Below are 17,505 nucleotides of genomic sequence, written 5' to 3'. Positions count from 1 at the left end.
CAGTCCAGCTGGAGAGATTATAATGCCAGAAGGACACAAAGCAGAAATAGGGTAAGGAAAAGCCAAGGAAAATTGAATCCCTGGGTGAGGGGTTGACAGGCTGGCGCTGAGGCTGTGGAGGCATCAGGCTTTGTCAGGACCCTACTGTCCAAACAAGGAGGAGCTGGGAAGAAATATTCTGGCTGTTCTTTCTGCTGGCCCTCCAGCCTGCATAGGCGCCTCTCATTGGTCAAACCCAAGTGGAAGCCTGAAAACCCAGGCGTCTCATTGGTGCAGCTCAGGAGGACCAGCTTCAGGGCTCAGAGAGGTGAGGGGAGAGTGGAAAGGGACCTAGGTGTGGGAGCAATTGGACAAGAGTCAGCACAGTGTCTTAGAGACTGTTCCACAGAGATATCTACAGAGCTTTTTTTTTTTTTAAAAATCAGTTGCTTAAACAGTCTTCCATTGTATGACTGGATGATAATTTCCTTACTGGCTCCTGACTGAGAGACATTTGGGCCACGTCAAACTCTTCCCAATACAAAGGCAGCTGCCGTGAATATCAATTTCATGTTGAAATTCCCCAACATCAACCTCTCCAATCAGATCCACTCTACCCCTGTGTTTCAGTCTTTTATTTTCTACGTGAAGCCTTCTCTCGTGTAAGATTGCGTTATCCATAAATTCCCCCAAACATTTGCTCTGTGTCCTTGCTCATAGCAACTTCCTGGGGGATGCTGAGGTGTTTAGTGGAGAGAGTAGAGTCTTTAGAGCATTCACATGTGAACTTGAATCATGAGTCTTCTACTTCCTGGCTGTGTTGACATTTGACCCTCAGGTCTCTCATCTGTGGAATAGAGACAAGAGTCCTACCCTGCTGTAAGGGCTAGAGAAAATTAATGGGGGAGAATGGCCCATTAGCTCAATGAAGAGAAGCTATTATTATCTACCATATTATTTTCTCATCATCACCTTGACATAGTAGGGGGTCACCCAAACATAGTAAAGTGAAAGAAAGAAAGTGAAGTCACTCAGTTGTGTCTGACTCTCTGTGACCCCATGGACTGTAGCCCACCAGGCTCCTCCGTCCATGGAATTTTCCAGACAAGAGTACTGGAGTGGATTGTCATTTCCTTCTCCAGGGGATCTTCCTGACCCAGGGATCGAACCTAGGTCTCCCGAATTGCAGGCAGACGCTTTGCCGTCTGAGCCACCAGGGAAGCACCAAAAGAGCCAGATGGAATTCTCCAGGCCAGAATCCCTGAGTGGGTGGCCTTTCCTTCTCTAGGGGATCTTCCCAACCCAGGGATTGAACCTGTCACTCAGGACTCCCCGAGTCACTTTTTAAATGGCGGGAACACATATCAGACTGGCTTATGCCTTAGAGGGAATTGGTTGGCTCATGTGGCTGAAATATAATTCAGCTGAATCCAATAGCTCCTATGATGTCATAAGAAAATGCATCTGTGTTCTCTCCTCTCAGCTCTTGCTTGCTATGTTGGCTTCATGAACAGGTGGCCTCTGCCCACAGAGGGGCAAAGTGGCCTAAGCCCCTTAGACAGATATGGTTCCTACTGAACATCCCCACCACAAACTTCTTCCCACAGTCCTCATACAGGCCCCAGGCATGAATCTCACTTCCCTGAGAGAGCTTGCAAACTGTCAAGACTCTTCAAAAGGAGCCAATTCTACCCCATTAGAGACATTTGACAATGTGCAGAGATACTGCAGGTTGCAAAGCTGAGGGCTGTGACTGGTACCTCCTAGAAGCCAAAGTCTCAAACAGAAGGAGTCAGCAAACACAAAGCATGGAGCTTCTCCAGTACACGTGGTTTACGCATCATCAGTTGGTTTTAAGGACATAGTCCACTTGGTATTAAACGTGCATGAACTGGGAAGTGACAGTTAAAAGTCATAACAAACCTTTACTCTAGCTCCACCCACTGCCCATCACATATCTGTCAGAAGCAATGCTGGCCTCTGAGCTTACATAGGACTTCGTGTTTCCCTCTGTTATATCACTTGGCATTTGGGGTTACAAAGATTTAGTTTCATTTCTGTCTCCCCTGAAAGGCGAGCTCCTCAGTGTAAGATCCGTGTCTGTATAGGAGCCCCGGCATGTGGCACAGGAGCTCCAACACAGTAGGCAAGCCATAAACTTTTGTTGGGTTTATGAAAGGATGGAGGGAAAGTGCTCAATGCTTGAACTTTTTCTACCGTAACTCCCCCAAATGCCCATCCTTCTGTTGCTTGCATGCTTTTTATTTGCCCATACATTTATTTTGCAAATATTTATGGAGAGCTTGCTATGTGCCAAGCACTTGGTGGTGCACAAAACTGACAAAGTCCCTGGGGTAACAGCTCTCCAGGCAGAGGGAACAGGAAGTGCAAAGGTCCGGGGGAAGAACGGGCTTGGTTCCTTTGAAGATAAGACAGGAGGTCATTATGGCTGGAGCTGAGTCCAGGAGTAGAAAATGAAGCAGGAGGGGTCACTGGGTTCAGAAGCGGAAGACACTGTGGGGAAGGGTTGGGACTCCAGCTTTGACTCAGAGTAAGATGGGATATTACTGGAGTATTTGTGATCTGACTCACATTTTGAAAGGCTTGCTCTTATCAGTGGATTCAGGGAGGCTGGTTAGGAACATCCTGCCACAAGCCAGGTGAAGTGATTCGTTTTGCACCAGGTTTGTCATGAGACATGGTGAGAAACAGTGAGAATTGTTTGCATTCTGGAAATAGTTTGGGAATAGAGAAAACAAGCCCTGCTCATGGACTATGTGGGACTAAGAGAGAAATAAAAATAATGCTAACATTTTTGTCTTGAAGAATCGCAAGGAGCAAGGACTGCATTGCTTTTTTTAAATTAATTTTATATTGGAGCATAGCTGATCAACAATGTTGTGTTAATCTCAGGTGTACAGCAAAGTGATTCAGTTACACACGTATCTATTCTTTTTCAAGTTCTTTTCCTATTTAGGGTATTACAGAATATTGAGCAGTTGCTTTTTGAGGTAGGAAAACCCTTGACAAAAACAAGATTTGGCAGGGGAAAGGAAGAATGGAAACTCAGTTCTAGGTATACTACGTGTGAATTGTCTGTTAGCCCTTCCAGTGGAGATGTCAAGTGCACAATGAGATTTGTGAGTCTAGCACTCGGAAGTGCCCAGAACTCAGATGTAAATCTAGATGTCCTCAGTACAAAGGTGGCACTTGAAGCCAGGAGATAAGGTTACATAGGAGGTACATAAGATCATGGCATCCAGTCCCATCACTTCACAGCAAATAGATGGGGAAGAAAATGGAAACTGTGCCAGACTTCATTTTCTTGGGCTTCAAAATCACTGTGGATGGTGACTGCAGTCATGAAATTAAAAGACACTTGCTCCTTGGAAGAAAAACTATGACAAACCTAGACAGTATATTAAAAAGCAGAGACATCACTTTGCCAACAAAGGTCTCTCTAGTCAAAGCTAGACAGTAGTCATGTATGGATGTGAGAGCTGGACCGTAAAGAAGGCTGAGCACCGAAAAATGGATGCTTTTGAACTGTGGTGTTGGAGAAGACTCTTAAGAGTCCCTTGGACAGCAAGGAGATCAAACCAGTCAATCCTAAAGGAAATCAACACTGAATATTCTTTGGAAGGACTGATGCTGAAGCTGAAACTCCAGTACTTTGGCCACCTGATGAGAAGAGCTGACTCATTGGAAAAGACCCTGACATTGGGAAAGATTGAGGGCAAGAGGAGAAGCAGGTGGCAGAGGATGAGATGATTAGATAGCATCATGGACTCAATGGACATGAGTTTGAGCCAACTCCAGGAGACAGTGAAGGACAGGGAAGCATGATGTGTTGCAGTCCATGGGGTCACAAAGAGTGGGACCCAAAGAGTTGTGACCCACTCGCAAAGAGTGGGACCCTAAGAGTTGTGACCCACTCGCAAAGAGTGGGACACAACTGAGCCACTGAAGAACAACAACAAGGTAGAGACCAAAGGAATAGGTTCAAGAGCTGAGCCTGGAGCCCTCCAATATTCAGAGGGTTGGGAAGATGTTAAGGATCACCCAACAAGGCAGGAGCAGTCTTACCATTGAATGAGATCTACAACGTGAGGGAGAGGAGATGGTGACCAACCAGGTCCAACACGGCCAAGGAATGAAGACCAGCCTGAGCCCTGGCTGGTGAATTGAGCAGCACAGAGGTGGCTGGTTGTCTTGGCAAGAGCCATGTCAAGGGTACAAAGGAGTAGACAATCATGGGAGTGGGTTTAAGAGAGAAAGAAACAAGAAGAAATGGAGACAATGAGTGCAGACCGCTTTTTAAAATTTATTTATTTTTTTATTGAAGGATCTTTTTGAGGAGTTTTACCATATAAAGGGGAGCAGAGACAATGGTGTGGTGGATGGAGGAAGAGGTAGAATCAGGAGGATTTTTTGTGTTTTGTTTTGAGATGGGAGCTGCAGCAGCACATTAATGAGATGTTCCAGCAAGGAGGGGAAAATGATAGTCAGGAGCAAGGGGTGAAAGTTGCTGAAGCTATAACCTTGAGCAGGTCCTAGAGCGGGTGGGGAACTAGTAGGTCATTGGAGGGATTGGTTTCAGGTAAGAGTGGAGACTGTTCATCCGTAGAAACAGGAAGGAAGGCAGAGCTTATGGGCACAGATGCTGGTAGGTTAAATCACATGGAAGGAACATGTGGACCGTCTCTTCAGATTGATTCTGCTTTCTTGGTAGATTATAAAGCAAGGTCACCAGCTGAGGAACAGGACAAGGGGATTAAAAGAGAGAGAAGATGCTTGAAATAGTCCCCCAGGAGACCAGGAGACTAATCAAAACAGGAAAATCTAGAATGGTTGGTAGGGGCTTAAAGACTACTTGAGTTGGTTGGTCATGAATTTCAAGTGAGACCAGGCAACATAATTCAATGTATTTTTTTTTCCAGCCAAGATGAACTTTGTATACATGTGCAAGATAGACTGAGATCTAACTAGGATTGGAGTTATCTCAGAAACACAGAATGAAGGAGAAGAGTGAGTGGATCAAGGAGTGGAGGGTATATGAATGTTTAAAATGATGGACTCTGGAATTCAAGCTGGATAAGCAGGAAGAGATGGACATGGTAGAAGCTAGATCCCATCTTGGCTTATAGGCTGGTCAGCTAAAGAATTGCTGGAAGGGTAAGTGGTAGGAGCCAGGATCTCCACAATTTCCCCCATTTCACTAGGGCTTAATGAAAAGTACTTTCCAAATCCAAACTGAAATCATACTCCCTGTATCTCCTGATCATAGTCCTGTGTATCAAGGTGAAATAGTGGAAGGCAGCTCTCACACTTTCCCTGAACCCTCTCTTATCTGGGCTGAATGTCCCCAGTCCCTTTGACCATTTCTCAAGGACATGGCCTCCAAACTCCTCTTTACCCCTTTCTGTCAAGAGCTGATGATTTGGGCTGCTCTGGGAAGATTCTACATCACTGGAGAAGCTCAAAGTACGGAACCAGTTGTACGCAGTTGGGGGTCCCAGAGGGCACTGGGGTTCTGCTCTCAGAAACAGCATGGTGCTGGTCCCTCTTGTTCTGTTGCATGTTCATCCCTGTGAAAAATATGGTAACAACAATAATTAAAATCCCCATCTCTGAACCCTAGTGAGTCAGCGTTGTGAATTATCTGCAAATAAGGTTTCTCTCCTCGCTGGGACATTGTCATGCTGGGGGTTATTTTGGGAAGGAGTTCATTAATATGATAAACTCGCTTAGAGGGTGTGCAGCCCAATTTGTAAATGTTTCAAGTCAGACTTGAATGTGATTTTAACATCCCCTGCGTAGCACAAAATGCACCATTCTATCCAATGCAAGAGCTCAGACCCAAGCCCTGGGAGGCATCCATGGCTCCTCTCCCTCTCTCCACTTCTATCCAACTCATCCATATTTTAGGTTCTGAATACCAGTTTCCAATGTCTGTGGCCAGGGTGGGGGTATTCCCTACATCATCAAGACATTCTCCATACACCAGCTGTCTGTTCTATAATTCAACTCCGTTCTGACACTATCTACCCAGGGATGGTATCAGATTACAATATCGAGGGCTCAGTCCCACCAAACTGCCCCTCTCCCAGTTCAGACACCAGTCCCAGGCCCAGGTTGTCACCTGAGCTTCTGACCATCTGGCTTTGGACTGGAGGGTCCAAAGACCCCCTGCCTTGGCTTTCAAGTTAAGGGTTTAGTCTCGCAAGACTTCCCCTCCGCTCTTCCAACTCCAGATGCTAACAGCGGGTCATGGTTGTCAACTATGCTTCTAACTCAGGCTCCAGCCCCTCTCCTCTCTCTGTAGGTCGGGATGGGATTGAAAGTTTCAATCTTCTAATCACATGGTTGACTCCACCAACAACCATCCCCTCATCCTTATTTCCTTTCCAAAATCACCGGCTATAAATCAGAGCTTCCGAGGATGCCCGTCTTAGGGTTTTATTAATTGCTAGAGCAGCTCACAGAACCTACAGGAACATTTTCCTTAGTAGATCCCTGATTTATTATGGAAGGCTATAACTGGGACCAGCCAATGGAAAAGACACCTGGGACAAAGGATGGGGAATGGGTGGAGCTTCCGTGCTCTCTGAATGCACCACTCTTCCCAAATCTATTCACGGTCATCAACCTGGAAGCTGCCCAAACCTTGTCCTTTTGGGGTTTATGGAAGCTTCATTACATAGGCATAGTTGTTTAAGTCATTGGCCATGGATGTTTGAATTCAATCTCCAGCCCCTCTCCTCTCTCTGGAGGTCAGGATGGGATTGTAAGTTACAACATTCTAGTCACATGATTGGCTCCACTGGCAGCCAACCCACCCTATCCTTAGTTCTTTTCCAAAAGTCACCTCACTGACATCAGCTCACTTGTGGGCTTGTTATGAATAACACAACATTGATTTCATTGTTCTGGCTCTGAATCGATTTTAGGAAATGAGGTCTAGTGACGAAATATTATAACAAAAGATGCCCCCATGGTTCTTATCACTTGGGAAATTCCAAGGGTATTGAGCACTGTGAGCTGGAAACCAGGATGAAGACTGCATATTTTTGTTACTATAAATCACAATATCACTATCAACAAATTCCATCAATTCTGTCTTCAAAACACACCAAGATCCAGCCATGGCTCACTCCCTCCACCATCCTGATCCAAATCCTTGTGAGCACTTGCCTGATCTATGCAATATTCCCTGTTGGCCTCCCTGACCCCACACTTAGCCCTGCATCCCATGGTCAAAATAGAAGATGGAATGGTCTTATTAAAATCAGGCCATGCCTCTCCTCTCCTTTGAAACTTCAAAGGCTACGCTTCTTACTCAAATAGAAACCCAAGTTGTCATGGTGGCCTGCGGATCCCTTACAAGCTCCCCTTACAAGCTCCAGTCCCCTCCCCTTTCACCTTCTACTACTTGCTCTCTGGGTCTCCTCTGCTTCCAGCCACACTGGCCTCACTCATGTTGCTGCAACAGTCTACATCTGGCTCTTCTCTGCCATGATTGCTGTTCCCCAGGGTCCATACAGCTCGTCTTCTCGCTCTTCAAATCACCCACTTTCTTCAGTCTGTGCTCAGGTGTTAGCTTCTTGGCAAGGCCCTCTCTGGCCACTCTGTGTAAAATTGCACCCCCTCCCCCGCTCTCATGTTCTCTACAACATTTCTCACCAGCTGATATGCTCCACATGTTTTAATTTTACTTGTTTATTAAGAGAAGCATAAAAGCAGGGACTTGGCCACATTCATGGCTGTGTGCCAAAACAGAATGATGCTCAGCACCCAGTCCAGCTTCAAACATGTGCTGAGTGAATACATGTCAGCTGAATGAAAAAAAAACTGTTGAAAGAATGAGTGAATGAGAGTATAAGTGGTAGCCACTATTGCAAACAGCTTAGTATTCTGGATTCTGGAATGCCAAATATCCCACTGAATAGCTTGTGACCTTGAAGAAAGAAAGAAAGTGAAAGTTGCTCAGTCATGTCCAACTCTGCGAATCCATGGACTATACAGTCCATGGAATTCTCCAGGCCAGAATACTAGAGTGGGTTGCTGTTCCCTTCTCCAGAGGATCTTCCCAACCCAGCAATCAAACCCAGGTCTCCCACATTGCAGGCAGATTTTTTACCAGCTGAGCTACCAGGGAAGCCCAAGAATACTGGAGTGGGTAGCATTTCCCTTCTCCAGAGGATCTTCCCCACCCAGGAATCAAACAGGGGTCTCCTGCATTGTAGGTGGATTCTTTACCAACTGAGCTATCAGGGAAGCCCTGTGTGACCTTGGCCAAATCTTAGTTTCTAGATCTGTTTCTTCATGTGGGAAATACAGTAGCAAATCACCTAACTTACAGGGTCTTCAATGAATGTAAAGGACTTAGTGCCTGGCACATCATAAGGACTCTCTGAATGTTAGCTATCATCATGGTTTGTTTGTTTATTTTACTTTATAGAGTCTCTGAATACGTTCCAGGTGACATCCTAGGCACTTTGCATAAATCTTTCTCACAGAATCCTTACAAGATAGATGTTATTATATTCATTTTACAGGGGAGTAAATCAAGTCAAGACTGAGAGAGTAAGAAATCTTTCCAAAGTTGTTCAATTAGTATGAGCTGTCCAAGCAGGAACATTACTGGAGGTGGGTTCAGGAGAACAGCAGCTCTGCAGCCCACAGATGTGGGAGCTAAAGTGAGATTCATGGCAGATCAGAGCTGTGCCATGTAGGGCAAGCGGGGTCCACGTGACCTGACTCCTAGATTCATTCCTTCATTTATGCAGCAAATATATATGGGTCACCTGCCTGTGTCAGGAACTGGTGTACTTGCTGGGGATCCAGTGACAAGACAAAGTCTCTGCCCCCTAGTGCTTACATTCTAGTACAGGAAGATGGACAGCTAGCATAAAACAAGTAACAGGAGGATAATTTCCTGTAATACTGGGGCTGTGGAGAGGCTAGAACAGGGTGAGAGGATGGGCTGTGCAACTGGGGAAAGCAGTCATATCAAAGGGTGTCAGGAGATTGCATTTGAGTTGAGGCTTTAGTGAGATGCTTCCGTCATAGCTCAGTTGGCAAAGAATCCACCTGCAATGCGGGAGACCTGGGTTCGATTCCTGAGATGGGAAGATCCCCTGGAGAAGGGAAAGGCTACCCACTCCAGTATTCTGGCCTGGAGAATTCCATGGACTATACAGTCCATGGGGTTGCAAAGAGTCGGACCAGACTGAGCAACCTTCACTTTCACTTTCTTTTAATGAGATGGAATGACCCCATTGGATCAGAGACCACTTCTGAAGATTTTAGCCCCCTGAGGGGGCTCCCTTCCAAGCCCCTAAGGTATCAGCAGCACAGGATAGCACACCCACTTCAGAGGTCCCCCTTTCGACATCTCCACGCCCTGCTACTTGCTTAACCAATTCCCAATGTTAAATTGGTTAACTAATTTAACCAATTAAATTGGTTAAACTAACTACAGTGATTTTCATTTTCCTATCTGACCTCTGACTCATGGATTTTTTTTTTAATTTTCCACTTTAATTTTTTAGTTACATACGATTAGCTATTTCCGTCTCCCCAGGTGGCACTAGTGGTAAAGAACCTGCCTACCAATGTAAGAGACATAAATGATGCGGGTTTGATCCCTGGATTGGGAAGATCCCCTGGAGAAGGGCATGGCAACATACTCCAGTATTGTTGCTTCGAGAATCCCATGGACAGAGGAGTCTGGTGGGCTACAATAGGGTCGCAAAGAGTTGGACATGACTGAAGTGACTGAGCATGTACACATGCGTTAGCTATTTCATATTATTAAAGATTGGCTTTATCAGCAAAATATTCAACATGTATTAACAAGTTTGAAGAAGTCACATATCTGTATAATTTTAGCTATGGTGCTATTGCCTAGAGGGATAGTGAAGATGCCAGAAAAAACACAAAGGTTGCAAAAAATTAAATCTACTTAACACTTTAAAAACATACATCTGCAAAGTAACAGGTTATGAATAAAAACAATGTAAGTCTAGTTAAAAGGTAAGGTCTACCTTGTCCTATTTATTGAAATATATTTTTTTATTTAAAAAATTTTTTTTATTATTATTTTTTTTACTTTATAGTATTGTATTGGTTTTGCCATACATCAACATGCATCTGCCACAGGTGTACACCTGTTCCCCATCCTGAACCCCTCCCACCTCCGTCCCCATACCATCCCTCTGGGTCATCCCAGTGCACCAGCCCCAAGCTTCCTGTATCCTGCATCGAACCTGGACTGGCGATTCATTTCTTATATGACATTATACATGTTTTAATGCCATTCTCCCAAATCATCCCCCCCTCCCACTCCCACAGAGTCCAAAAGACTGTTTTATACATCTGCGTCTCTTTTGCTGTCTCGCATACAGGGTTGTTGTTACCATCTTTCTAAATTCCATATATATGCATTAGTATACTGTATTGGTGTTTTTCTTTCTGACTTACTTCACTCTGTATAATAGGCTCCAGTTTCATCCACCTCATTAGAACTGATTCAAATGTATTCTTTTTAATGGCTGAGTAATACTCCATTGTGTATATGTACCACAGCTTTCTTATCCATTCATCTGCTGATGGACATCTAGGTTGCTTCCATGTCCTGGCTATTATAAACAGTGCTGCGATGAACATTGGGGTACATGTGTCTCTTTCAATTCTGGTTTCCTTGGTGTGTATGGCCAGCAGTGGGATTGCTGGGTCGTATGGCAGTTCTATTTCCAGTTTTTTAAGGAATCTCCACACTGTTCTCCATAGTGGCTGTACTAGTTTGACTTATGGATTATAAGACACATTTTTGACTTTGTAATATTAAATAAAGGTCTTAGAACCAATGGACTAAAACACTACACCAGGGAAATCCACAGAGGGTCAGGCTGGTGATGCTTTCAGAGGTGATGTAATCAACCCCAGTGATGAGCCCAGAGGAAGGAAATGCTTTGCTCATGGTCACACGGCCAAAAGTGGTGGTGGGTCCATTGAGGAGTCTGGACCTTGCTCCTGGAATGGACAGGCCAATGGCAACCTCATCAGACCTTTTCTTTTTCTTCCAGGAAAAACACTTTGCTGGTCAACAATGGGTTTGGGATTTTTGCTGCGTTGCTGATGGCCTGTTCTCTCCCAGCTGGAGCCTTGGAAATGCTCATCGTGGGACGTTTCATCATGGGTGTGGATGGAGGTGAGATTGCATAGTGTCAGAGGAGGAGGCAGTAACACATTCCTTGGTGGGGTGGTGTGTGTGTATCAAAATGTGATGGGTATTTTCTGGTTGTCACATGACTGGGTCCCTGCTGATACTGAATTGGCAGAAACCGAGGATGCAAGAGGGCTTCCCAGGTGGTGCTAGTGATAAAGAACCCAGCTGCCAATGCAGGAGATGCAGGAGACCTGGGTTCGATCCCTGGGTCAGGAAGATTCCCTGGAGGAGAACATGCCAACCCACTCCAGTATTCTTGCCTGGAGAAGCCCACGGGCAGAGGAGCCTGGCGGGCTGCAGTCCATATGGTCGCAAAGAGTTGGACACGACTAAAGCAACTTAGCACACACGCATGCATGAGGATGCAAGAATCCAGCATGGAATGGGGCAGCCCCATGGGATGGACCACCTACCCACGATGCTCCTCTAATAGAGAAGTGTTGACTGGAATGATCCCAAACCGATACCAAAGACAGGGATGGTTTTCTGCACATCGTATGTTCTGTTTGTCATCTTCACCATAAAATCCACATCCCAAGAGGTCTGTGGGTTTTTATGTCAGGGAGTTTTTATGAGGGTTGTTTCCTGTCTGGGCCTCTGACTCATTCATTCTTTCTTTTATGCCCCAAGCGTTTTCAGAGCACATGCTGTGCCTGGTGTTCTACGCTGCGGACACAGTGGTGAACAGGAAACCCCAGTCCCTACCCCCAGAGCTTACATTCTGGTGGGGGGAAAGATATGTAACTAGATATATAAGGCAGATAGTGACAAGCCCTAGGAAGAAAATGAAGCAGAGCAGGAAGATAGCAAAGGCTATTTTAAATAGGATTCAGGGAAGGCTGCTCAGAGAAGGAAATAAATGAGCAGAGACCGGATAAACCAAGGGGAAGGGACAAATGAATATTGGGAGAACTGTGTTCCTGGCGGAGGAGAGGGCAGTGGCTCTGAAGCAGAAATGTGCTTGGCAAGTTCAAGGGAGAGGCAGGAGGCCAGTGTGGTGGAGCTTGGTTAGTCAGGAGGAGTGCAGATAGATGGATATAGGGTTGGCCAAAAAGTTTGTTTGGATTTTCCATACCACCTTATGGGAAAATCCAGATGAACTTTTTGGCCAACCCAATAGATAGAAAGGTAGACAGATAAATAAACAGGGATTCCCTAGGGGCTCAGACTGTAAACAATCTGCCTGCAATACAGGAGACCCAAGTTTGATCCCTGGGTCGAGAAGATCCCGTGGAGAAGGGAATGGTGACCCACTCCTGTATTCTTGCCTGGAAAATCCCATGGACAGAGGAACTTGGTGGGCTACAGTCCATGGAGTCACAAAAAAGTCAGACACAACTGAGGGACTGATACTTTCACTTTTCACAGATTGGTGAACTGCCAGATGCAGCTGGAACCCAGTATGAACTCGTTAAGGGCTAATTCCCTTCCTCATCCTCCTCTTATAAGCTGAGGGCAGCAGGCGTTATGAGTGACGTGAATGATAAAGCAGGAAAGTGAGGAGCCTGGTAGGAGGTCAGGGAGGAAGAGACTTCACTTACCTTCATTGCTCTGCTGGCGGGAAATAATTCAGGACTGTACAATAATCCAAAGTCTCAGTCTTCTGTCTTGGCATTCAAGTAGAAGGGAGAAACCCATAGAAAGAATGTTAACTGGAGAGAATCCTGGCTAGTGTTCATGCAGAATTTTCTAACTGACTAATAGGTTCATGGACACCTTCACCTTTGATGTGCTGCTACTAACGCTGAGAGGCTGTTATTTTTTTTCCAACAGCCCTGGTTTATTCACCATGATGGACCAAATGCTGGGCATAAAACAAGCTTCAATAACTTTGAAAAGATTGAAATCGTATATAACTCCATTCTCTGCTGCTGCTGCTCTTAAGTCGCTTCAGTCGTGTCCAACTCTGTGAGACCCCAGAGACAACAGCCCACCAGGCTCCCCCGTCCCTGGGATTCTCCAGGCAAGAACACTGGAGTGAGTTGCCATTCTCTGACCACAATGCAATTAAATAAGAAATCACAAACAATATTTAGGAAACTCCCCCTCTAAATTTGGAAAATAATAAAAGCACACCTCTAAATATGACATGAGTCAAAGAGGAAGTTATGAGGGAAACTTAAAATACTTTTAATGGAATGATCATGAAAATACAGCATATCACACTTTGTTGGATGCAGTTAGAGGAGAAGGTAAGGATATTAATGCTTATATTAGAAAAGAACAGGATTTGGTAAACTAACATCCCTTGTGATGAATTTGGATGGTAGACTGTTTTTTTAATGATAAGCTTATTTATTTATTTATTTTGGGTTGTGCTGGGTCTTTGTTGCTGCATGCAGGCTCTCTCTAGTTTTGGAGAGCAGGGACTGCTCTGTTGCGGTGCAGGGCTTCAATAATTTCAGTAGTTTTGGCGCACAGGCTTTAGATTTTCTCCACATGTGAAATCTTCCCAGACCAGGGATCAAACCCACATCCCCTGCGTTGGTAGGCTGATTCTTATCCACTGTACCACCAGGGAAGTCCCTGTAGACTGTACTTAATGGCCTGTGAGCCAGAGGGTATTATGCTAAATGAAGTAAGTCAGACAGAGAAAGACAAATACTGTATGTGTTCACTTATTGGAATCTAACAAACAGAAGAAATGAACAAATGTACCTGTGCATGCAAGCTAAGTCACTTCAGTCGTATCCAACTGAACAAACATAACAAAACAGAAATAGATTCACAGATACAGAGAAAAATGGATGGCTGCCAGAGGGGAGGAGGCGGGGGAACTGGGCAAAATGGGTGAGGCAGATTAAGAGGTACAAAATTCCAGTTATAAAATAAAAAGTCACGGGATGGACTGTACATCATAGAGGGTACAGTCAGCGCTATTATAACAACTTTGTATGATGACAGATCGTAAACTGACTTAGCTGTGATCATTTTGTAATGTATAAACATGTTGAATCACTATCATGTTTGTGCACCTGAGACTAATACAATATTGTAAGTCAACTGTAGTTAATGAAAGGCTATTTTGTTGTAATTTTGCACGTGAGGACCCTGAGGCTCAGAGGTGTGAGACAGCAAAGTGATCAAGGGTGAAGGCTGTGAATTAAGATGGCCTGGATTCTGAATTAACGAGGTTAATTTCATCACCTTGTCTGTATCAGTTAGGTTTTTCTGCAATAAAAGAAAAAAAAAAAAGCAGAACCATAATGGTTTAAGGCAATAGGCATTTTGCTGAACCTACAGTTTGAGGGTCCTTGGGGCTGCTCTGATCTGGCGGCCCTGCTGGGCTCTCCCCCATGGCTGAGGTTGGCTGCGGGCTGGTCCATGGCTGGATGATCTTGGATGTCCTCATGCACTTGTTTGGTGGATGGCAGGTGGGCTGGTCCTGGGATCCCAAGGGCTGGCTCGTCTCTGCTCCATGTGGTCTCTCATCCCTAAATAGTGTGGCGAAGCCTCTTCCAGGGAGATTTTTGGGATTCCAGTGGGCAGCAAGAGGGGCAAGTCCTGTCTTTGAGCACTTGTCAAGTCTGCTTGGACACGCTTGCTAGAGTCCCACTGGCTGAGGTGAGTGCTATGGCCAGGTGCAGAGTCAGGGTGAGAAACGTCCAACCACCCAAGGATGTGGACACAGGGAGCATGGATGGCAGCAGTCTGCTTTCCTGTCTTAGCCTCTTTGTCTCATATGCGAAAGGACAAAGTACCCCTAAACTTTCCTTGCTAGGGAATGTAAAATTTAATGGTGTGCCGTGCGAGCACAGTGAGTACATTCCAGGCCCTGTTACCTCCTCACACCAGTAATAGTATCATTGCCATTATTGTTGCTGTTATCATTTTTATTCTGTTAACAAGATAGTCATGTACGGATGTGAGAGTTGGACCATAGAGAAGGCTGAGTGCTGAAGAATTGAGGCTTTTGAACTGTGGTGCTGGAGAAGACTCTTGAGAGTCCCTTGGACTACAAGAAGATCCAACCAGTCCATCCTAAAGGAGATCAGTCAGTCCTGGGTGTTCATTCATTGGAAGGACTGATGTTGAAGCTGAAACTCCAGTACTTTGGCCACCTGATAGGAAGAGCCAACTCATTGGAAAAGACCCTGAGGCTGGGAAAGATTGAAGGCAGAAGAAGGGGGTGACAGAGGATGGGATGCTTGGATGGCATCACCGACTCAACGGACATGAGTTACAGCAAATTCTAGGGGGCAGTGAAGGATAGCAAAGCCTGGCAAGTTGCAGTCCATGGGGTCGCAGAGTCAGACAGGACTGAATGAATGAACAATAAGATGCAGATTCAAGATTTGGACAGATGGTCTGGTTTTGAAGTCTCTGCCTGCTCAGGAGGAAGGGTGGTGAGATGGGAGCATCTGAAAGTCCTTTCCTGATGGAGTCCTCTGAAGCCTGTCTTCCTGGAAGTTTTGTATTTTATCCACTTAGCCTCTTTCCTGCTACTTCGCCTGTCTAGCTAGTCTGGGGGAGCTGACACTTACTCATTACACATAACTGGATGGTCTCTGAATTTCCTTAATTAAAAATAAGATGGATTTGAAGAGAGATGCCATTTTTTATAAACCCACATATTCAAGACAAACATCTTTTGGACTTCTTGTCCTGTAAACTTTTCCAAAAGCAGTATAAAAATGTAAAATCAAGAAGTGGATGGGGGGAGACACACTCTTTCTGACTCCTGGAACATGGCCTGTTGCTGCTGAGCCAAGATGTAGAAGCTGCATGTCATTTATTCTCACCAGACCCTCTCAAAGCAGAGACTGGAATATGAGGGCACTTAAGGTGAGGCAGTGGGTCAGAAAGAAACGAAAATTGCTGGTCATGAGATGAGTTGCTGTCTTGCTCAAAATAAATAATTTAAAGCCAAATGAGAAGCCCAGAGGATTTTCAGGAGGTTGTGCTGCTCTAACTGGGTTCTCAGAGGCAATATTTGGAACCATCGCAGAAAATGTCGGACACCTGCCTAAAGTGTCCTATTTCCAGAAGGCTTGGAGCAAAAATAAACACACTATTTTGACACTGCAACAAACACAGTGCAGCATGGATTGGAGGCTGAATCCATGCAGATTGTAAAGTCGAGATCAGGGTGCAAACGTGTTTGTAGAAGATTGTGGTGGACAGGCTCCTTCCACCGCCTTCCCAGGGCTGCCCATGCTCCCAGAGGTGCAAGCCCACATCTGCTACATTAAGAACTTTCCAGGGGACTTTCGTGGTGGTCCAGTGGCTAAGGCTCCAAACTTGCAATGCAGGGAGCCCGGGTTCAATCCCTGGTCGGGGAACTAGATCCACAAGTCGCAACTAAGAGTTTGCACGCCACAGCTAAAGATCCTGTGTGCTTGCCTCTAGGATCTGGCACAGCAGACAAGTTTTTTTTCTTTTTAAATCTAAGTGGACCTGTGTGGTTCAAGCCCGTGTTGTTCAAGGGTCCACTGTAAATACTGAACAAGATAACTTTCATAAAGTACTAGGTGCCACAAGGAACATAAGACTGGACATAAGAGTGATGGGGAGGGGTTGATTTCCAGAGGGAAGGCCTTGTGAGGAGCTGTGGCAATCTCCTGTGGCTGCAGTCACCAAACTGGGGGGCTTAAAAGAGTTCTAGAGGCCAGGAGTCCAAAATCAAGGTATCTGCAGAATTGGTCCCTTCCAGGGGCTCTGAGGCTGGAGTCTATTTCACGTTCTCTCCTGGCTTCTGGTGTTGCATTCCCTGGCTTGTGGACCCATCACTCCAGTCTCTGCTCCATCTTCAAGTGCCCCTCTTCCCTTTGTGTCTCCAAGTGTCTTACCACCTGGTAAGGACACCAGTCACTGGGTCGAGGCCCACCCTAATCCAGTGTGACCTCACCTTAACCTGGCTACGTCTACAAAGGACCCCCTTGGGTCTCATTAGGTCCCATTAACAGGAGGAAGTGAGGCTGAGCTGAGATGGGATGGATAGGAGAGCATCCACCCATGGAGCTGTGAGGACAGAGCACTTGGGAGAAACAGCAGCGAAGCCTGGTGTCCCACGATCAGAATGAACCTGGAGAGCCCTGAAACCTTATGGTTGGAACACCTGGGGGCAAGGGGCAGGAAATATGGTAGGCGACGCGGTCAGAGGTTGAGAGGGTCCCCTCAGGTGTGAGAGGTGCTTGGTGCCCGCACCATGGGCCCTGGTTAATCAGCCATCCTTGTTTGTCTAAAACTCGGAATCTTCCCAGGATGCAGAACTTTCAGTGCTAAAGCCAAGATGTTGTCGTTGTTATTTAGTCGCTAAGTTGTGCTGGACTCTTCTGTGATCCTATGGACTG

The 17,505-nt window shown here is 45.6% G+C and overlaps 1 protein-coding gene across 4 annotated transcripts in view; it reads left to right on the top strand.

Annotated features, from left to right (window-relative positions):
* The window catches only part of SLC2A9 (solute carrier family 2 member 9), a 242,496-nt gene that overhangs the window by 33,875 nt on the left and 191,116 nt on the right, over positions 1-17,505 (top strand). For all 4 annotated transcript variants that reach the window (XM_070791806.1, XM_070791804.1, XM_070791803.1 and 1 more), the window contains one exon: positions 11,070-11,194. In XM_070791806.1, the coding sequence (XP_070647907.1) occupies positions 11,070-11,194 (125 nt within the window). The remainder of the gene's footprint in view (positions 1-11,069; positions 11,195-17,505) is intronic.

The sequence above is a fragment of the Bos indicus genome, chromosome 6 (assembly GCF_029378745.1).
Source record: "Bos indicus isolate NIAB-ARS_2022 breed Sahiwal x Tharparkar chromosome 6, NIAB-ARS_B.indTharparkar_mat_pri_1.0, whole genome shotgun sequence".
NCBI lineage: Eukaryota > Metazoa > Chordata > Mammalia > Artiodactyla > Bovidae > Bos > Bos indicus.
Note: the sequence above shows the minus strand (reverse complement) of the source record. Positions and strands in the feature narration are given on the sequence as shown.